The 23,203-nt window shown below is 44.0% G+C and overlaps 1 protein-coding gene across 4 annotated transcripts in view; it reads left to right on the top strand.

Annotated features, from left to right (window-relative positions):
* F13A1 (coagulation factor XIII A chain) overlaps window positions 1-23,203 on the top strand; it is a 300,639-nt gene that overhangs the window by 197,928 nt on the left and 79,508 nt on the right. For 2 of the 4 annotated variants that reach the window (XM_065584922.1, XM_065584921.1), the window contains 2 exons: window positions 4,526-4,705; window positions 16,364-16,552. In XM_065584922.1, coding sequence (XP_065440994.1) covers window positions 4,526-4,705; window positions 16,364-16,552 — 369 coding nt within the window. Of the gene's footprint in view, window positions 1-738; window positions 807-3,473; window positions 3,632-4,525; window positions 4,706-16,363; window positions 16,553-23,203 lie in introns of those variants that run through there. The other 2 variants (XM_065584923.1, XM_005305974.5) reach the window with 2 other exon arrangements.

Below are 23,203 nucleotides of genomic sequence, written 5' to 3'. Positions count from 1 at the left end.
TCCCATCTCCTAGAACTGGAAGGGACCTTGAAAGGTCATTGAGTCCAGCCCCCTGCCTTCACTAGCAGGACCAAGTACTGACTTTGCCCCAGATCCTTAAGTGACCCCCTCAAGGATTGAACTCACAACCCTGGGTTTAGCAGGCCAATGCTCAAACCACTGAGCTATCCCTCCCCCCAGTTTTTTACCATTAGGTAAAGACGCCAGTTCTTTACCATTAGGTACTTAGCTATGTTAAGAGCTAGGGTAGGAATACTGCCAAATTCTCTACAGTTGTAACTCAAGGCATGACTTCAGTGGAGTTATGCCAGCAGAAGGGTTGATCCTTGATTTACATTACTGGACTGTAGGCAATAGCTCTCTGTGTGGGGGACAGAATGCCAACTGCCCATCTTTTCAGTCTCTAATCCACACTGCAACATGATGAGTGGTCTGTTCTGATTAAATGATCACATACATTGTGCTGTAAGTAAGGGGTGATCTCCACCAGCCAGTTGGTGCACAAGTATGTCTGTTTTTTGTATGCACATTATTGTGTCTGCTGCCAACTAGCAGCCACTAGCTGGACACTGAGCCTGAGTCTCCCTTCACATTAGTTTACCCTCCTGTAACTCCATTGAGTTAATGGAGTTATTCCTGACACATCAGGTGCCAATGATATCAGAATTAGGCCTCCTCTTAATCTTCAGCTGCGCCAGAGCAGAGCTCAGTACAGCTGAGTGAGAGGTGGGGGAAGGGATGCAAAGCTGACTCTAAGCAGGCTTTCTGCTCCTTCTTCCCCTACTGCTGGAGCTGGATTTAAGAAGGTGAACTGTCAGGCTGGAAGGAGGTTACTAGTGGAGTTCCTCAGGGGTCGTTTTGGGACCAAACTTATTTAATCTTTTTATTACTGACCTTGGCACAAAAAGTGGGAATGTGCTAATAAAGTTTGCGGATGACACAAAGCTGGGAGGTATTGCCAATACAGAGAGGGACCGGGATATCCTACAGGAAGATCTGGATGATCTTGTAAACTGGAGTAGTAGTAAAAGGATGAAATTTAATAGTGAAAAGTGCAATAGTGAATCATTTAGGGATTAATAACAAGAATTTTTGTTATAAGCTGGGGATGCATCAGTTGGAAGTAACAGAGGAGGAGAAGGACCTCAGAGTATTGGTTGATCACAGGATGACTATGAGCCGCCAATGTGATATGGCTGTGAAAAAAGCTAATGCGGTCTTGGGATGCATCAGGCGAGGTATTTCCAGTAGAGATAAGGAGGTGTTAGTACCGTTATACAGGGCACTGGTGAGACCTCATCTGGAATACTGTGTGCAGTTCTGGTCTCCCATGTTTAAGAAGGATGAATTCAAACTGGAACAGGTTCAGAGAAGGGCTACTAGGATGATCCAAGGAATGGAAAATCTGTCTTCTGAAAGGCGACTCAAAGAGGTTGGCTTGTTTACCCTAACCAAAAGAAGGCTGAGGGGAGATATGATTGCTCTCTATAAATATATCAGAGGGATAAATATCAGGGTGGGAGAGGAATAAACTCAGTACCAATGTAGACACAAGAACAAATGGATATAAACTGGCTCTCAGGAAGTTTAGACTTGAAATTAGACGAAATTAGTTTTTTAACCTTCAGAGGAGTGAAATTCTGCAATAGCCTTCCAAGGGGAGCAGTGGAGGCAAAAGACATATCTGGCTTCAAGACTAAGCTTGATAAGTGTATGGAAGGGATGGTATGATGGAATAGCCTAATTTTGGCAATTAATTGATCTTTGAGTATTAGCGGTAAATATGCCCAATGGCCTGTGATGGGACACTAGATAGGGTGGAATCTGAGTTACTACAGAGAATTCTTTCATGAGTGTCTGGCTGGTGAGTCTTGCCCACAAGCTCAGGGTTTAGCTGATCGCCATATTTGGGGTCGGGAAGGAATTTTCCTCCAGGGCAGATTGGCAGAGGCTTCTCCCTACATGGAAAAAGCGCTAGAGTTCTACTTTAAAAACTGCCATTTGTGGAGTTCCATTTGGCCTCACCTGAGCCGGGACCTCTGCACAACTCTTTAGGTGTAAGCAACTCTCCCGGTGTCGCGGTGTGTCAGCGACACCCACACCATTGTGAGGCATGGGCAGTCCTGCTGATTCAATCAGGACTAAATCCCAGGAGAGTTTCTGCTTGCAATGCATGTGAAGAGCAAGAGCACTGACCGTACAAAACAGCTGCTCTTCAGTTCATGCATTTTCTCTGCCCCTTTACTTCCCACAAACTCTTACTATGTGGGGCTGAGGGGGGCATCATTGTGTCTGGAGGCAATGGGGGGGTTACATTGGTGCTGAGGGGATCAGAGCACACTTTGCTACTAGGATTTTTCTGTAAAAGAGCAGTTAATAGGTGTTGAGACAGAAGGGTGATTTCATTCCCCCACCTGTGGCCCTTTAACTGCAAATATACAGGCCCCGATTGATAAATGTGACTTTAATTTTGCACTTGCAAACTTGTGCATGTAGATATTTGCATGCACAAAACTTCAATGTACAAGATGTGGGAAATTGGTTCATGCACAGTATAGAGGCTCTGGGCCAGCTCCTCAAGTGGTGTAAATTGATTTCAATGCATCTGTATGGATTTACATCAACTAAGGATCTGGCCTGCATTTAAAGACTGAGGCTATGTCCTAACTACGGGGGGGAGGGGGTCGATTTAAGATACGCAAGCTGAATTCGACGTATCAGAGCCGACTTACCCCGCTGTGAGGACGGCAGCAAATCTATCTCCGCAGCTCCCCCATCTGGGAGCTTACTCCTACCTCCGCTGGTGGAGTACAAGCGTCGATTCGGGGATCAAATGTCGCGTCTCAACAAGACGCGATAATTCGATCCCCGAGAGATCGATTTCTATCCGCTGATTCAGGCGGGTAGTGTAGACGTAGCCTGAGTGAAACAAATAACCCAGCTTTGCGCCAGATCCACATGGCCCCTGTGCACCACTCTAGTGGTGCAAAGGGGCAATACAGCAAGTTTAACCAGCTGGTTGAAATTCCCGAGTGTGGTGAGCCCAAGTAGCATAGAGCTAGCACGACCAGATCTGTGCCATTGTCTTCAGGGGCATGCTCAAGGGAAAGGGGAATGCCCCTTTATAATCTGGCAATCCCCAGATGGCATAATATCCCCTTGGGGGCTGTGCACCTGGCAGAACTTTGTGCAGCAATGAGGAGTTCCAGAATTAGCCCCAGGAGTGTGGAGCAGTAAAGGTGTCTTATAGCTATTCCTCCCCCCCCCCCCCCCCCGAGGTGCTGCTGAGTCCTGCTTTGCCACAGCTAAGGCGTGAGACCCCTACATGGAGCAGCATGGCAAAACTTCTTTTACCATATACACTGAAAATTGTATATTGAAATCCTTCTGATGTATATGTGTGGGGGTGGGGCAGAAGAGCGAGAGACACCCACGGCTCCAGCAGCTGTTGCTGCTGCCTGGAGGAGGTGTGGGGACAGTTTGCCAAGAAGGGAAGTCTCCCAGCCCTGCAGGGGGGGCGGGGAAGGAAAGGGGATATACTGCAGTTACTTAAGAGCCCCCAACTATTTCCAGATTTCATTGCACTTGAGAAAGTCTACCAGAAACAGGAAAGAGAACATCTGAAAAGAAGGTACCCTGGCTAGCTAAACACTTTCTTTAAAAGATTAATGCTATTAAATAATTGCCACGTTTTGAAATGCTGCCTGAATGGGTATTTGGAAGAAGCTGAGTTCTCAGCATTGAGTATTTTTTCTGAGCAGGCTGCAGTGTCTTTGTCATTGCCACATGCATGCATGCGTGTACACACACACACACACACACACACACACACAATGTGAAATCAGCTTTATGCTACCTCAAAGAGAAATCTCTTATCATCCAATATCTGCAATTTCCCTTTAATTGATTTACTCTAGAGAAGTAATCGGAGGGAAAGTTTTTCTCCCCTTTTTCTTGCAACCTGCAGGGTGTGGGAGGTGATTTTATTGTCTGGGTGTCTGTGGGCAAATCTTCAGATATTTTGTCTGTATAAAATATGTAGAAGCCCTATACAAAATATGATAGCATTCATTTCAAACACTTTGTAGTGTTTTGGACTCATGATGCAATATAATTTGTGTGTGTGTATTAAATCAGGGTAGAGAATTTGTGAGATTCACTCATCAGTGATATTAATTCACCACTTAATCTGCAGTGATGCCTTTTTGGAGGGTTATGTATGTATTTAATCCTAACTCATGGAATCTCCCAAATGTTTCAAAGTCTTGCTATTCCCAGACAAACCCTTTTGTGTTTGGGTTTATTCTTTCTTCTCTTTTTCCTATGTTTTGACAATCACAAAATACCTTCCAAGCCTCAGGGGATTGTAATCCATCGTTAGACTGATGCTTTCTGCCTTTGTTTTATTTATGTGAGACTGAAAATGTGTAGCTCATTGGCATTGCACACTGTTATTTGTTTTTCCCTCTTAGACGTGGGGCTCTCGCTCACTTTTCTTTTCTCTTGCTCTCCTTTTTCCTTTTAGGGGATTGCAACACTGTTACAATGTCTGAACCAACGCAGGCTGACAAAGAGAAGAAAAAAACAATTCCCCCTAGCCTGAGTGGCCGAAGAGCCCTCCCCCCAAACGTCTCTAATGCTGAAGAAGATGAGGTCCCTGTCATGGAGATGACTAGTTTGGTACCTAGGGGAGTTAACCTGAAAGGTACAGTGTACTGCACATTTTAAGAGTTGAACCCTTTCTATATTTCCAGTACCTACTTCTGTTTATGTCTACGAAGTAAAACAAAAACACTTGTAATAACAAAGCTAGGTAATGATAATTTGTTGTACTTCTGTAGCTCCTTTCATTTGAGGATCTCAAAGGCCTTTACAGGGTTTAATGAATGACCATCCCTGTCAGAAAGAGGAAAGGAAGTTCTCTGTCTTGCAGGCAGAGAAGCTGATGCACAGAGAAATTAAGTGGACTGCCCCAGGTTGACCATGTCAAATAGTAGATGGAGGAGGCAGATTCAGGAATATTTTGACAACTATAACACTGAGTTCAGTTCATTGTGACTTGTGGGGATCATATTATTTGTTGTTCAAAAGCTTTCAGATGATTGTGGGTTATTTCTGAAAATGTTTGCAAATCTTGAATTAGTCTTTAAAATTACCAGAAATTGCTTGTTATGCTCCTGGTTACAAAAGCTTACAATCAGGGATCAGAACTGATATCATGTGACTTATATGTCAAACAACATTGAGTAACAATTCTAAGTCTTTGGAACAAACAGGTTCACATGCCAGCTGAAAATAATATGAAAATAATACTTATAAATAACATACATTTAAAGAAATCAGGATTGACGTTTGAATGATTCACTATCTTAAGAGGCTAAATTTATAACAAACAGAAATTAATAGGTGATCTAGTTCTACAAAGCAACCAGGGCAGTATGATATAATAATACATGAAACTCCTACAACAATTTTCAGCCAAGGATCTCAAACACATGACAAAAGTGCGTAAGCAGTAATATCTCCATTTTACAGATGAAGAAACTGAGGAATGGAGAGCTTTAGTTGCACTTGAAGACTGTGTAGCCTTGATTTCCTTCACCCTAATCCCGTGCCTTAACCACAAATTCACCCACCCTTCCCATCCTAATACATAAATGTTTCTTTAATAAACATCACTTTTAAAAACAGGCAAGCAACTGTTGTGTTAAGAGTGGAACCATGGGCTATGCTTTTCAAACATCCTTGCTGTTGTATGTTGGTTTGTGTTTTGATATAATGTAGCACAGTGCAACATGACATAGGAAGGTCCAGCTCAGACTACCGTGGATACATAGGATCTCAAAGGAGAAACATTAGTAAAAGCAGGGAAGCCTAAGGTCTTTGGAAGCCTGAGAGGAAGATTAGAGAAGTTGTGTTGTGGGTCTGAACCAAAGCCCACTGAAGTCAATGGAAAGACTCCCACTGACTTTTGAGGAGCTTTGGATCAGAACCCATGTATAAGGGTAGAGTTGGGGAAGATTTTTGTGGGGGTTTTCCACCAACAAAATTAAAGCTTTCAGGGCAAGTAAAAGGTGGTGAGAAGTCTGAAATGTCTGCCTCCTGCCTCGCTGGCAGGCCGAGAGATTATTAATGTACAAGGCAAGGAAGTTGGTGGCCTAGAACTCTGCCTCTAAATAGATAAGTGTAGAGGTTTTTTTGTGTCATAATGTGCTGAAGGGGAGAATCTGCCTGGAACGATTCACTGCTTCTGAGGGGACTCGTTTGCCCCACATTATTCCGTAGCAATGTTATTCCAGCAGAACTGAGGAAAATGCAGTTAGCATAGCCAGGATAATACACTTTGAAAAGGATCTGCAGGGTGTGTGATGGTGACTGGGGGGGAGGGAGGAATTGCTGCTATTTTCACCATATTTTCAGAAATAACAGAAGGAATTACCTGGCCTCTTATTTTTTTAGACCAGCATGTCTTACACACAACTCTGGCTGAGTATTGCATTTTGGGGTTGGTGCTTGCTGCGCAGAGCAGGTGCAGTGTTGTGCAGACAAGCACAAGGTAAGAATTTGCCAGGGAGCCGAGGCCTGCATCAATGAGCATGCTTTCTGCCTAAGCTGCTTCCATGCCCATGCTACCACAATATCTGAGCACCTCACAGTCGCCAAAGGATTTTATATTCACAGCACCTCTGTGACAGAGGAAGTGCTATTATCCCCATTTTACAAATGGAGGACTAAGTGACTTGTACAAGGTCATACAAGAAGTTTTTGGTAGAGGAAGGGATTGAACTTTTAGCTCTCAGGTCAGCACCCTGACCACTGGACCATCCTTCCTTTGCTCTGCTTGCCAAGTTTCTCCTACTTAGTGGGAGGAATAAGGCTTTATGGTGGGCTAATAGCTGAGTGCTTTATTAACCAGCTAAGAATTAGACTGATGTCCATATCTCCCCAGACACACTCATTTTTCATCCATATCATGCCCCTTTTTTACCCAGGTGAGTTCAGCAGAAATATGTCTGGGGGGCTTGAAACTTCCTGCTGCTCAATTGTGGAAGATATGCCCAATACTTATCCTTACTTGTGTCCACTCTTACTAGCAATGGACAGGAAACACCCAGCGCACCCTCCTTTGCACCATCCAAAGACTTACCAGTGATCCGTGCCTTTGTGACTAGAACTACCTGAGATTCAATTCAATTCTTCTAGTCTGGAGCCATTTCTGTCTTGTTCTTTAGGAAGTCATGAAGTTTGAAGGCTATTTTCTTTTATTGACAAAGCACCTTAACTTGTGCTAATGTGTTGCCATAAAAGTTTAAAATTCTTCCTTTATAAATGTTTTAAGTCATCAAATTGCTCCTTCTTGCACATGAAACGAGCTTGCCCTGAATGTCTGGTCCAACACTGATGTCTGCCAATCAAGAGGATTTTGCTTCAAGGCTGTCCCTCCGCTGCTTGCTATCTGTTTTGAACAAAGAGGTTCAGCTGTTCAAGGGGGTCCGTAGAAAGCTCTAAACATCCCTGTGCTTTTTATTGTAACCCTTTCCTAGTTTTATTTTCTGTTAATGCTGATGTCTAAAGCATACAATTACCAGGAGCCTTGCAGATATTTGGCTATTGCAACTAACACAACAACAACTTTTGTTGTAAAGGCACAGGTCAGCTGCATACGGTCAATGTACAGTTGTTAATTTTAAACACTTTTGATGTTGAAAGGAGGGGGGGGGAATTCTGCAGGCATAGATCGCTGCACTTTGACACAAGCTTCATAAAGACCTGAGATGAAGCAAACAGATACTGGAGCTATAGGATGAATTTCCTTTTTAGTTTCTTGAAGGTGCTGGTCTGAAAATAACAGAAGGAGTGACCTGGCCTCTTATTTCTGAAAGCAGGGTGAAAATAGGAGTAAACTCCCCACTGAATTGTCCCAAATTTTGTCAGAGGAATCAGAGTGCTGAGACAAAGATGCATCACGTTCCACTCTTCCTCCAACTCCACAGAAGTCCCACATGTAATTTCTGTCAATAGGGGGTGCTGCAACTTTTATATGGAGTGTTCCTGTATTGGGAGGGAATTGAGGAGATGCCATAAGAGAGCAGCTTTGCATAACATCATTCCGCTGGAAATTCATGAGATTTCCTGACATAAGTTAATGATGATCTTGTTATAAATGGAGTGTTGGTAAATCTGAGGGAGTGAGGTGAGCAGATGTTCCAGGCACGAGGGAAAAAATGTGCTTTGGCTCTGACAAAATATTGTCCTCCCCCACCAGGGCTCTGTTAGTTCACCATTGGCTGTATGCCTCTGCCTGTAAGAAAATGATCTAGAGCAAACTATAGTGGGAAATGGGGAACTCAGGATCCCCAAATGGAAAAATCACATAGAATTAAATAGTGAATAGCAACCTTGCTCTAGAGTTTTTAAACCTGCTGATCATTCTAATCAGGAATTGTATCCTTTTTATGGGCGGCGTTTAAAATTCTTTATAGAGAATGTTTATCATGTATCCTCTCTGTGTGTGGGGTTATGATAAACTTTCTTTATATACAATTTTAAACCCCAACGTTTGTCATAACTCCATCCACAGAAAGGATACAACTCCCTATTAGATCGATCAGCAGTTTTAAAAACTCTAGAGCAAGTTTACTATTCTCTGTTTAATTCTATAGGCTTCTTGAGTAACTGCTACGAAAGTTTCATCCCTTTTAAATTCCATTGGACTTTTCCATAAGGGCTGCAGTAAGAAATATTTTGAGCATTTTTACATCAAACGGACATTTCCCTCTCTGATTTGTTCTAGATCGGTTTCCCACAAGGCAGCATACAGCTGCTGATGAGAAAAGACAAGGATATACTCCTGCAACCCTTATTCATATGAGTATAAAAGAATCGCACAAGTATGTAGTAGAAAAATCAGAAAGGCTAAGGCACAAAATGAATTACATCTAGCAAGGGAAATACATTACAATAAGAAGAGGTTCTATAAATACATTAGGAGTAAGAGAAAGACAAAGTAAAGTATAGCCCTTCTACTTAGTGGGGGAACAAGAGCTAATAACAGACAACACCAAGAAAGCTAAGGTGTTTAACACCTATTTTTGCTTCAGTCTTCACCAAAAAGGTTACTTGTGACCAGATACATAGCAAAATTAATATTAATAACAAGGAGGAAGGAACGCACAGCAAAATAGGGAAAGAAGAGGTTAAAAAAATACTTACGTAGGTTAGATGTATTCAAGTCAGTAAGGCCTGATGATATTCAACCTAGAGTACTTAAGGAACTAGCTGAATCAATCTTGGAACCATTATCTTTGAGAACTCCTGGAGGGCTGGTGAGGTCCCAGAGGACTGGGCAAACATAGTACTTCTCTTTTAAAAAGGGCAACAAAGAAGACCTTGGGAATTATAGACCAGTCAGCCTAACTTTGATTTTTGGAAAGATACTGGACAAATTATTAAACAATATGTAAGCACTTGGAGGATAATAGAGTTATAAGGAATAGCCAGCATGGATTTGTCAAGTACAAATCATGCCAAACCAACGTATTTTACTTCTTTGACACAGTTACTTGCCCAGTGGATGGGGGGAAACTATAGATGTGACTTATCTTGATCTTTAGTAAGGCTGTTGACTCAGTCCCCCATGACAATCTTATAAGCAAATAAGGGAAATACGGTCTACATGAAATTACTATAAGGTAGGTGCATAACTGGTTGAAAGATCATACTCAAAGAATAGCTATCAATGGTTCTCTGTCAAACCAGGAAGGTGTATCGAGTGCAGTCCCACGGGGGTCAGTGGTGGGTCTGGTACTAGTCAATATTTCCATTAATGATCTGGATAATGGAGTGGAAAATATGAAATTTGTGGATGACACCAAATTGGGAGGGGTTGCAAACACTTTGGAAGACAGGATTAGAATTGAAAATGACCTTGACAAATTGGAGAATTGGTCTGAAATTAACAAAATGAAATTCAATAAAGACAAGTGCAAAGTACTACACTATAAAAATTAAAGTCACAACTACAAAATGGGAAATTACTGGTTAGGTACTAGTACTACTGAACAGGAGCTGGGAGTTATAATGGACCACAAATTGAATATGAGTCAACAATATGCTGCAGTGGCAAAAATAAATAAATAAGACAAGCTAATCCTTGGTGTATATTAACAGGAATGTCATATGTAAGACAGGGGAGGCAATGGTCTCACTCTTCTTGGCACTAGTGAAGCCTCAGCTGGAGTATTGTGTCCAGGTGTGGGCACCACACTTTAAGAAAGTGTGCACATATTGGAGAGAGTCCAGAGGAGACCAACAAATATGATAAAAAGGTTAGAAAACCTGATCTATGAGGAAAAGTTACGAAAACTGGGCATATTTACCTCTGAGAAAAGAAGACTGTGCAGGACTTGATGTGTCTTCAAATATGTTAGGGGCTGTTATAAAGAGGACAGTGATCAATTTGTTCTCCATAACTACTGAAGGTAGGACAAGCAGTAATTGGCTTAATCTGCAGCAGTTTAGATGTTAGCAAAAGCTTCCTAACTGTGAGGCTAGTTAATCTCTGGAATAGGCTTCCAAGGGAGGCTGTGGAATCCCCATCATTGGAGGTTTTTAAGAATGGGTTGGACAATTACCTGTTGGGGATGGTCTTAAGGAATACTTGGTCCTGCCTCCGTGCAGGGGCTGGACTAGATGAGTGCTTGAGGCCCCTTTCAGCCCGGCATCTTTATGATTTACTTGTGAGTCCTTAACTACACTTAAACAGCTTCATCAATCGGTACCTGGTAAATAATAATCTTATAAAAGGAATAAGTCAAGTACATGGCCTTCATTAATGCAACTGTGAGGGCCTACAGTTATTTTTATTCAGTGGCCTGAGCAATGGGGGATGCAGAGGGGATCAATGATATAGGAAGTAGCTCATGGTAGGATTCTCGGCTGCAGGAAGGTCATGAATGGGGACTGCACTTGCCCGGCAGAGCAGCGCCTATCTCCCCACTTTTGTGCCAGGATAGGAAAGGGAGACTTGTGGCAAAATGGGTGAGGGATGAGTGTGTGAACTCTGAATCTGCTACTTCACAGATCCTCTGACCACAACTCCTTCACCCACAGCGAGGGCAGGCTGGATTCTGTGCCTCCCTGCTTCCAAGAAGAACCTCTGTGCAAACCTGATTTACTTGAGCAGCGTACAGCAGTGGTCTGTTTTAGCCCCTAATTACTTACATATCACATTTGTTCATCAGATTATAATACCTGGCAATTTATATAATGCATTCCAAGCCAATGCAACATGATTGTAAGGGAGCACAAGTCAGTTTAGAACAGAGCCACACCTGCTTACCCAGCTGTGAGTTTGGCCCTGTAGTCTTCAATGGAAAGTGCAAACATTAGCTTAAAGGAACAGAGAGTCCTGTGGCACCTTTGAGACTAACAGAAGTATTGGGAGCATAAGCTTTCGTGGGTAAGAACCTCACTTCTTCAGATGCAAGACTTGCTTCTGTTAGTCTCAAAGGTGCCACAGGACCCTCTGTTGCTTTTTACAGATTCAGACTAACACGGCTACCCCTCTGATACTTAACATTAGCTTACAAATTCCTAAAATGAAAGATGGGTGTGGTTTTTTTCTCCTAGTTCAGCATTGGAAACTCATGCTGACAGCTGATAATCAAGGGGTCCAATCTTGACCAGTAATAAAGATCCTACAGGCAGATCCTGTTGACCTTTTGACTGAGGGTGTGTAAGGTGGAATAGAATCCAGCTCATTCTTTCATAGTTGCATTGATGCTAGCAGGAGTGGCTGGGGGGATGGTTTTGTTATGAAGTTAGCTAACTTAAGTCTGTTTCCTGTGTATATAGTGGTGTGAGACGATGCCATTTTTGCATAGTCATTTATCTAACTGTAACCACAAGTATCTCTGGTATTTTTCAAACAGGCTGGGTCTATATGACATAGCTGATCTCAGCAGGAAATGTCAGCTGGAGAATATTTCTTTAATTATAATTCTCAGAACTTTGTTTGTGTAGTTTAAAATAGACTATTCAAGGAAGGGTATTCATCTTGCCAGTTATTTCATGAAATGATAATGAAACATTAGTCCAAATATATCCTGTGTGTTACTCATTAACATCAATGGATGAACTGGCCCTATTTTCTGTCTAAGGTTCAGTTCTGGCACTCCCTATTCAAAAGCACCCACAGAAAGCTTAAGAAAATTCTGGGTCAGCTACCCAGATGGTGCAAATGTGCATAGCTCCATTGATGCCTAATTCCTGACTCTGTCACTGACTTGCTGGGTGACCTTGCGAGAGCCATTTGCATATCTCTGGGCCTCAGTTTCCCCAAATCCACCTTTGTTAAAGGTCTACAAAAGAGAGGGCCAGATCCTCAGCTGGTGTGAACTGACATAGCGCTGTTGAAGCTGGTGTAAACTGGCATAGCTGCAGCCACATTCAAACTACATCTGTTTATGCCAACTGAGGATCTGATCCACGATCTTTTTGCAAGGGCAGGCACATCCAGAGTGGAAAGAAGGAAGACAAAACTTCCTTATATGGGGTGGTGGTGAGGTAAAGCCCTGCCCCTTATGTCAAACATTTTTAAATTGAGTTGTAGTAACTGGAAGCATTTACTGCTGATGTTCTGTGTTATGGGGTGTGGGTGTCTGCTTTAGAACAACCACCAGATGGACTTTAAGGGGTGGGGTGAGCTTGATTTTTTTTTTAACAAAAATCACATCTTTTATATAGTGCCTTTCACCCAAGCATCTCAAACCACTCTACCAAGGTGGGTGGTATTAACCGTATTTTCTCAGAGGAGGAAACTGACACACACAAGTGAGACAGGGAATTAGTGGCACTCAGAAATAGAACACTGATCTGCAGACCCCTAGCCAGGTACTCTGGTGACTAGGCACCGATGCCTCCCTACTTTCAGCTTGGAGGCAGGATTTGGGACCAGACATGGCTGCAAGCTGAACTTGAACTTTGACCTTCAGCTCCGTCAAGTTACAATACATACAGCTTTCAGATTAGCTTGGCAAAAAGCAGTTTTTACTGGAAGGAACCACTTTAATTATTGGCCGTTTATCACAAGTCACAAAACAACCCCAGATAAACCCCCAATTTTTCTGTCTTGTCATCAGACAGTCTAACAATGACAGTTAACCCATTGTCATCTATATGGGAAATCAAAATTTCACTCTGCTCTACCAATAAATGGCTACGCAGGCCATGCACTAGCTTAATTTAAAGCTGTATGCTTACAAAAATGCTTCATCCCTGCCTGGGAGATATCCTTGAGGGAAGATAGGGCAGGAAAGGGGGAACCCAAAGGGGTTTCAGAAGGGGGTGGGGGAGCAGCTTTAAATTTCACCAGAGGCTCCAAAACCAGAGGAACCTACAGCAGGGATAAGCTTATCAGCAAATCCTCCAGATGCCCTAGCCACACACCCTCCCTGGCTAGCTCTGTCCACTTGTTGAGCTGAGCTGGTCCCCCTCATCTTCCCCTCTAGGCTACCATTCTCCACAGCTGAAATTGCCCTTCCTGTCAGACTTTCTGCTGCTGGGGCTCTGTGCCAAGGCCTATGCCTTCAGTGTAGACACAGAAATGAATCTGCCCAAGTTTTTGAAAAGATCTTGCAGAGCACAGGCACCATCTTCTTCCATGCCCTGGGGGTGCTCACCACTCCTGTGCCCCGCCTCTTCCTACCCCCTACGCCCCCGCCCCACCTCTTCCCGCCCAGTTCCGCCCCCTCCCCGAGCGCACCCCATCCCTGCTCCTCCCTCTCCCTCCCAGAACCTCCTGCACGCCGTGGAACAGCTGATCGCGGTGGGCAGGAGGCGCTGGAGGGAGGGGAGGCACTGATCAGCAGGGCCACTGGCGGATGGGAGGCGCTAGGGGTCTAGGGGGGAGCTGGCTGCCAGTAGGTACTAAGCACTCACTAATTCTTTTCTGTGGGTGCTTAGTACCTACTGGCAGCCAGCTCCTGTCACGGAGTCAGCGCCTACGTTGCAGGGCACTAGCCATATGAATGGAAAATGCTGAGTGCATAACAAGCCAATATACTTAGGGTATCTGCCTTCTAAGGAAAATACAGAGGATTCTGTCGGCACGAATGTTGAAAGCAAGCAAGCCATAGCAGGCAAATGGGACAGAAAAAATATTAGCTTTATGGGAGCTTAAATAGGTATTTATATGGATCCCTCTGTCATAAAGTCCTAGTAAGCTCCCTCTCACAGTGGCGCTTTAGATAGAACAGAAGGAGCCCTTGAAAAGTTGACTCATACAACTGGCGACAGAATGATGCAAGTTCAGATCACAGCATAACTGAATGGAAGTGCTCAGTGGGGGATACGTGCTGTGAAGCATGGTGAAAATTAACATGGGGAAACAGCTTGTTACATAGTTTTACCATAACGATAGGATTAACCCTCTGACTACTACCAGTATGTTCCACTCTGGTGCATTCAGAGATATGCCTTACTAAAGTGTTTCCATAATAGGCCAATATGATAGCATCTGAGGCAGTAGATTCCCCCTCCGCCCCCCATCCCAACTGGGTAACCACAGTTCTCTGTGTTGCTGAATTAAAATTTAATTCAGAGACAATAGGATTGCCTCCAGTATGCATTATGTATCTGCATCATTCATGAGACCACCTTTAAGTCTCTTAACTTCAGCTATTGGGATTTCATCCAGGTATGGGAAAATTTCTAACGTATTGTGCCCAAAGGGTCACCACTCAGTTACATTGTTATAATTACCAGGATCACCAATGTTTTGGGATAGATACACCTGTATATATGAATGCTGCAGCTGTTCTAGCCCAGGGCTCATTTTAGGAACAAACTACTGCTGTGAGCCAATTAGAGATAATAGCATGAAAATTTTCTGCAAGGAGTTCAGGTATCCCAGTGATAGGTGTGATATAATTACCTGAGTAGATGATTTAATTAAGTTAGTATTGTTTATAGTGAATTTTTGCCCCGTGAACCAAGCAAATGGGTCAAAAGAAGCAGGGACAAAAATTACAGATGTGGCCTCTGATTCTGGATACATCAGTTTTTGGATCCCCAATTTAGAGTCCACCTTTGGCCTGCTTTTCAGAAGTGCTGACCACATGCAACACCCGTGCCTTCAGCTGACCAAGGTGTCTCAAGTTGGGTACCCAAAATCAGAGGCAATTTTGAAACTTGTTGGACCGAAATTAAACAGAGGAGACCATCTCACTGCTGTGCCAAGAACAAACACTCCGATCATTAGAAAATATGAGTAGTGCAGGGCTCAGGTTGAATTCCTAATTCACTTGAACCATCCCTGTTCCAATTTGACAAAGAGCTTGACTTTCAGCAAGCTCAGGTTGGGCAGCCTTGTTTTGTTGTGATGTGATATTTACGCTGTGGTGACATCTGCTCAGAAGAGCCCAGTATCCAGGTGCTCATATCTTGAGCACCAGGAGGAGGAGGTCCGCTTCCCTATGTAGCCAGCCTGTTCCTTCAACCCAAGTTCTGGAGAATGTCTCTTCTGGGATGGTTCCCGGGGATCTTTTGGTGATCTACCTTAACTCCAAGACCTTAAGGACCCAATTTTCAGCATAGACACACAACTCCTTAAATACTATCCGTACATACGTGGCCCGGCTGTGGCTCTTCAGCCCCCAAGGCCCCCGAGGCCCCACCCCTAGGGTGGAAGCTGGGTCCAGGTTGGGGTAAGAGCCACACGGGCAGCTGTGGGGAGCCACGGACCCTCCACCTGCCCTGGGCTGGGGACACAGGTGGCGGGGACACAGGCTGCGGGCTAGCTGTCGGACCCCTCCCACCCAGGGCAGGTAGAGGGGCCTGGGCTCCCCAGCGCAGCTCTGGCTTCCGGCTTGAGTAGGGGTGGGGCCTCGGGGAAGAGGAGGAGCAGGGGCGGGGCCACAGAGGGGAAGGGGCCTCTTGGCCCCCCACTTTTAGGAAGAATCCGTTGCCCCTGCCACACCCCGCTTCTCATCCTGCAATCCCTAGCCTCCTGCACTGTGCACCTTCAAGCTTCTGCAACCAATGAGGCAGGGAACCTATATAGTCAACAGCCTCACTTGTGAAACAGCCCTGATTCATCCCAAGAGCACTGGATTATTATGTAACTCATTTCACATAAGGAGCCTGATTCTCCTCTCTCTTGAACCCCACAAGACATTTACACATGTGCCAAGTGGGTATAAAACTCAATCGGACGATAATTTTCCTCTCCACTTCAGTGGGGCTATTACCAAGTACTACTCAATGTGAGTGTGTGAGTAGGATCAGAGCCCATAAGTGATATGGTATCAGTATGAAACAAAGAAATTGATTTCCCCCTCCCCCCCTTTGTGTGTCTACATAGATTTTCTGGAAGTTAAGGAAGTTCACATGTTCAAGAGTGACCAGGATGTTAACAAGCAGCAGCACCATACTGACAAGTACTACCACCCTAAGTTGATTGTACGCCGTGGACAGCCTTTCCTTATCCAAATTGACTTCAACCGTCCTTACAATCCTGAAAAGGACCAGTTCTGGGTGGAATACCTTATAGGTAAGTGCAAAACAGGAGCTATGTAGTATTAGCAAAGTAAAGTTTATAGAATATCTATATCAGTCCCAAATAATATAGTATCTAAGGGCCTGATCTTCTTCAATTAAAGTCAGTGAGACAGTAGGATGTGCTTAAAGCTAAGCATATGCATTAAATGCTTTGCTGAAACAGGGCCTGAATCCGGCTAGCCTTACTCATTCATATAAGTCAATGGAACTACTCGTATGAGAAAGGTGAGCAGGGTTTGTCCCTCTATGTATATTCAAAAGCTGTACTTTATTATATTGGATTGCCAATGTTATCACTAGTTTATGTTTAACAGCAAAATGATAGTGGTGGTGGGCAGATTAGAAAAACTTGTTACAGTAACTCCTTGCTAACGTTGTAGTTCTGTTCCTGAAAAATGCTCCTTTAAGCGAAACGATGTTAAGCGAATCCAATTCCCCATAAGAATGAATGTAAATGTGTAAATGGGGGGTGGGTAGGTTCCAGGAAAATATTTTTTGCCAAACAAAAGACATTACACACACACACACACACACACACACACACACACACACACACACACACACACACACACAGTATAAGTTTTAAACAAACTAATTCTGTACACAGCAATGATGATTGTGAAGCTTGGTTGAGGTGGTGCAGTCAGAGGGTGGAAGAGGGAGGGATATTTCCCAGGGAATGCCTTGCTACTAAATGATGAACTAGCACTCGGCTGAGCCCTCAAGGGTTAACACGTTGTTGTTAATGTACCCTCACACTCTACAAGGCAACACGATTGGAGGGAGGAGATACAATAGACGCATGGCAGTGGCTGCAAACATTCCCTGTGGAAACTGAATGTGATGATGAATCCATGCTATCCCACTGGAGTGCACCACTTCCCAAAGTGCCAGAGGGTGCATGTGTGTGTGAGACAGAGACATACCCCATTTGTGTGTGTGTGTGTATGAGAGAGAGAGAGAGATACCGTGTGTGTGCGTGTGTGTGTGTGTGAGAGAGAGAGAGACATACTGTGTGCGTGTGAGGGAGAGAGACGCACATCGTCCCTTTAAGTATGCTGACCCCACTCTAAGTACACTGCCTTTTTAAGTAGATCAGCAAGTTGAGACAGCAGCTGCTGCCAGCAAGCTCCCTCAGTCCTGAGCCCTGTCATGTCCCTCCCTGCTTTGTGAAGATGGGGTACAGGAGCGGGGGAGGGGTACACCCTGACATCAGCACCCACCTTCCCCTCCACCCCCTGCAGGAGGCTCCCGACAGTAGCTCCAAGGCAGAGGGCAGGAGAAGCACACGGCTGTGGGGGTAGGGACACCAGAACTGCCTGGCAATTAATAGTCTGCTGGGCGGCTGCCACACAGGGAACTTAGGGGATCTGATGGGGGGCTGCCGGCCCACCCTGGTTCCAAGCCCCCACCAGCTAGCTCCAATGGGCTGCTCTTCCTGCAAGCAGTGGACAAAGCAGGTGGCTGCCAAACAAAGTTATAAGGGAGCATTGCACAACTTTAAACAAGCATGTTCTCTAATAGATCAGCCACGTAACAACGAAACGTTAACCGGGAGGACATTAAGTGAGGAGTTACTGTACTTGCAATTTCGGAGGATCTAGAGAAAAGAGGAAGAGATCGTAGTCAGGAGAAATGGCAGAAATGTGTGTGTTAATATAAAAAATATCTATGCACAAGGGGAAAAGCAGATCAATAGAACTGTGAGAATTTCTATAATGTGTACTTACTGCTCAATATATTAAACTGGAAAATTCTTAGGCAAGGGAAAAAAAGATTGCAACCTTGGAATCAGAAAGGTATTGCAATCATAAAGACCAGATCATGAGTCATCCTGCATGACTACTCAGGAGAATAAAAGCAGGCATATGGTGATCCCTTGCACCAGATACTTCCATCACAGAGAGAGGAAATGATCCCCTCCCCCAATGCACCAGCCAGTGCAAACAGGGGATAGGCTGCCGGTTATGTCCTTCGTAAAGAAGGGGGAAAGTGAGAAAGCAGACTGCAGGTCTGAGTCACAAACTGCTTCCCACTCTGCTTCTGGGACAGCGGAGTCGTACACTGCCCCATACAGAGGGCTTTTAGTAAAGTCACAATTTCACCCTGAGTTCTCTCTGAATTTTTTTAAGACGTCTCTGTTCCTTCCTGTTATAGATTATGTATAAATTGGTTTGAATTGACATTTAATATACCTTCCTGAGAACTGCATTTTGAAACTTGTATTACTGATTTTTTTCTGCTCTTGGATTATGATCATGTATCCACTTATTAGATGTGTTACCTTTTTATGATAGACATACTCTATCTTTTAAACATATACATGGTGAAGAAGTTGCAGTCTGCAATTCCGCCGCCCTCCACCCCCCCCCCCCCGGTTACTTCTCATTTCAGTTAGGGTTAGGAGGCATGTTGTGGTAGTCTAGTGAGCTGATTGGCTAGAACATCCCTAAGTGCCTTAAAATTTAATATGCACAAAGATTATTAGTCCTTTGGGGGATTTAATTAAATTCAAGGCTTTTCCAATTCACCTTTATATCTTTAAAACAAACAGTTATAGTTGGAAGAAGTGAAAAATGGAAAGTTTGTTTGTTATTGCATTGTGTAATGTATGATGAATAAAACAAAATTCAGAATTTTTTAAAAGTGATATTTGTTTTAATTTTTTTATTGAAGAATTCTGAAACTTTTTAGATTCATTTCTCATACATAACACAATGCAATAAAACAAAGTATACATGTGCATCGACAGGGCTCTTTCCCAGCATACATCTTCCAAGTTTCACACCATGGCTTCATGGGAATGCATAGTGTACTGGTATGCAAGGGGCACTGTCTGGTATTTCAGTGATTGCAGAAGAATCTATGATCCAGGGCTCATTGAAGTCAGTGGAAAGACTTCCCCCTAGTTCACATTAGAGATGGATCTGAACACTGTGGAGAAGCTTGCAATACAAACCCAGTTCCACATCATAACTTTGCAATCGACTCCTTTCTTTATAATGAACCAAACCAAAACCCCAGAGCCAAACTTTTTTTTTTCTTTTTAAAGCTTTGGAGTGTTTGAAATCCAGATCCATCTGTTGGGGCTTGGGCTCAATTCTAGTGCGTGTTCTGTGTGATTCAGACACAAACACTGCATTTCCCAACTTCCAAATGCTCAGCCCAGCCATTGGCCTCTCTCATCCTGACCCTAGTCAGTCCCTCCAGTGCTGTGTTTGGACCAGGCCAGAGAGAAGTCACCAGCAAATAGCTACAGCAAACCTTTTCATTAAACAGGAGCCCAATGGGAAATGATAGTGACCTCAAACATTTAGAGGGATGAGCTAATGGACCTAGTCCTTTAGCTTATGGGCAGCAGTACATGCTAGTCTCTGTATGTGGTCTGCCTGGTTGAGTGGGACAAAGCCCTACCTTCTGCCAGTCAGAGACAGACTTGCTCAGTGCGGCCCTATCGATGAGTGGCAAATTATTTCCACAAATCTAAATCCATATTCAGTCATCCTGCTATTTCTTGCTGAGCATCTCGTATGTCGTTCTTTTTTGCAGTCTCATGTTCGTAGGGTGCAATGGGAACTGAAAGCGCTCGAGCACCTCTTAGGAAGCACTCAGCTGTAGGTAAGCAGGAGAACAAGGAGCTAGTTTTTATGAAGGAAGACTTAGCTGCTTTTCTCCTAGTGATTCAGAGTGCAGTGTTTCAGAGTTGCCATTCTTCCCGCATGATGTCTTTCCCTGAGGAGATGACAGAATTTCACAATACTTACAGTAGTGAGCATCCCTTGATTAATGAAATACTGGATGGCAGTACACTGTTTAATACTTGATGCTGTTGGGCTGCAGTCAGATCTGCAGCACATTTTCTGATCATGATGCAGGACATAGCTTCCAAAAGGCAAGCAAGGAGCTGCTACTCTATCTTGTGATACGCTTCCAGCCCTACTGAACTCACTGCCAGCACTAAGCAAGCTGAAATCCAGAGCACTGCTTAATACTCTGCACTCCAACAAATGTTTCTCTATAACCACGTGGGGGTGGGGTTTTATGTGGGCAGCAACAACAACAAAAAAAACCAGAACAGTACACATGGGAGGAGGAAGTCATGTAGGAATGCTAAGTTGACATTTCTTATTGGCAGTCTGTTTGCCTCTTGCTACTTCCTTCTAGTGGAAGGTTCAATATTTAATGATCTTGAGGGGATGGGGAAGAGGTTTCTCTACAAATACTTAGGAACAAACAGAGACTGCTGAAAGATTCTGCATTTTGTTTGCCATGAGGAAACTCCACTCTGTTTGCATTTAGTGTCATGTTCCTGGGAAGCAGGCACCTGGCTTACCAAATGAAAGCGGTACTTGCAAAGGAATTTGGCAGACAGCAGCAGCAAATCATTGCAACCCAAGCCAGAGCTTTGGTAGATAAGAATGTAAAAGGTATTGCATGAAAATAAGTGGTGATTCAGAGGAATGTTGTAAATTTGAAAGTTTTTAAGTTGATGGATATTAAGCAGCCTTACAGGTGACTGTAATGACCTGCAAAGATCCTCCTCTCCTCTATTCACAAACATGTAATTTAAAATAATCAAATTTTAAATATCCCTCAAATATCCCTCCCGGGGGGAGGGATAGCTCAGTGGTTTGAGCATTGGCCTGCTAAACCCAGGGTTGTGAGTTCAATCCTTGAGGGGGTCACTTAGGGATCTGGGGCAAAAACAGTACTTGGTCCTGCTAGTGAAGGCAGGGGGCTGGACTTGATGACCTTTCAAGGTCCCTTCCAGTTCTAGGAGATAGGATATCTCCATTAATTAATTAATTAATTAAAAAAATAAGAGACCATCACAAAAGAAACCATCCCAGGTTTTACAGCAGATTTAATGCATTGCAGGATGGGGCTTGAGATGTTTAACGCTCAATCCTGTGCGGTGCTGAGAATCTCAGCAGGAGCAGATGCCTTGGCTCCCAGTCAATTCAGTGGAGGTTGAGGATACTTAGCACCTTGCAGGGGGTTCTCTTTGCAGGATCAAGCCCTTAGTGAGTGCTGTGTAGATACCAACATAGAACGTATGTGTTTAGTAGGGTGACCAGATGTTCTGATTTTATAGGGACAGTCCTGATATTTGGGGCTTTTTCTTATATAGCTGCCTATTATCCCCCACCCCCTTCCCAATTTTTCACACTTGCTATCTGGTCACCCTAGTGTTTAGTAAAGATGATTCTTGCTGATAGTAATTCAGCATGGAGGTTTAATAGATTAAAGACCAGTTCTGCTCTTAAAAATGACTCATAGGCGCAGGAACTAGGAGTGCAGGGGGTGCTGCAGCACCCCCGGGCTCACAGCTGCCGGCCCCGCGCACCCGGGGTCCCGGCTGCCGGCCCGGTGCTCTGAGGCCACCCCATGCCTGGGGCTTTTCTCCTGGCCTCAGCTCGGGGGCTGGGGGGAGTGGACAGGGGTAAGGGGGCTGGCTTTCAGCACCCCCACCATTAAAAATGTTCCAGCGCCACTGAAATGACTGAGTAACAATGGCACTGGTATACTCCAGACAACTGGTCCCTGCGTGTATTCAGAGTTATCATTTTTAGTTTCCTGGCTAAAATAAATTTTTACTACTCTTTAGTCCTGCTAATGTTGCAGACCTAATGCCGCTATGGGAAAGTGAACTGGATTCCAGTCTGGTTTGTGCATTGCTAACAGGACTATGAGCTAAGCTAAATTTGGATTGCAGAATCCTTTTAGTTGGTAATGAATCACATGGGGTAAAGTCTCCTTGCTACCCTCAATAGCCTGAAATTTGTTCTCTAGAGACATTTCATGAATAACAAATTTGCAAAAACTCAGTCTGATTGCCAACAACTCCCAAGCAGAGTGAAGTTAACTGAATACATTGTTCATTACAAATAGTTCATGCAGCTCCATTTAAAAATACATCATTTCACAACACTGTACCACATAGCTACCTAGTGAATACAGTACCTTAGCAGAATTTTTCTGTTAAGATGATCAGTAGTGAAGTAATGTAAATGTTAACATTTTAGACAGTCGTAATTAAGTTTCACATGTAACACCTCGTTGAATAGGTTGTCCGGGGAAGAGCAACTTAAGTTCTTCTAGTTTTAGGAGCTTGATGGGAGCTTTGCTGGCTGAAGCTATAAAATGGATGCACTGAATCAAGGACTCCACCAGACATCCTGGACTTATTCACTTCTGGTCAAGTTGGGGCTGAGTTGGCTTTCTGGCAGCCTGGTGAAGGGGCAAATGCAGGTATTTTGTGCTACTGGAAGCTCCACAGCAGATTTTTCACAGTCGGGGAGGGAGCTTGTGGTGAATCTGTCCATCTGTGCATATTGCTGCAGAAAACCAAGCTGGCACCAGTGCTGTGAAAGCTCAAGTACGAGCGCTTATTTAGAATTGGTAGTTCTAACAGTGATTGCTTTGAAAAACGATTGTATGATTAGGTCTGCTAATATGGCCTTCAATCTCACTTTTCATAGTTGTTTCTATTCCCGGGGGAATTCTGTAGCACGTCTGGTAGGGGTGTGGGTATGTGGGCTGGGGCGCCCTGCAGCTGGGCTCTGGGGTGTATGGGGTGAAGGTGCCTTGGCTGGGGGGGCCACCCCATGACTGGGTTCTATGGAGGAGGGGGTGAAGATGT

Source organism: Chrysemys picta, chromosome 2 (assembly GCF_011386835.1).
Source record: "Chrysemys picta bellii isolate R12L10 chromosome 2, ASM1138683v2, whole genome shotgun sequence".
Classification (NCBI taxonomy): domain Eukaryota; kingdom Metazoa; phylum Chordata; order Testudines; family Emydidae; genus Chrysemys; species Chrysemys picta.
Note: the sequence above shows the minus strand (reverse complement) of the source record. Positions and strands in the feature narration are given on the sequence as shown.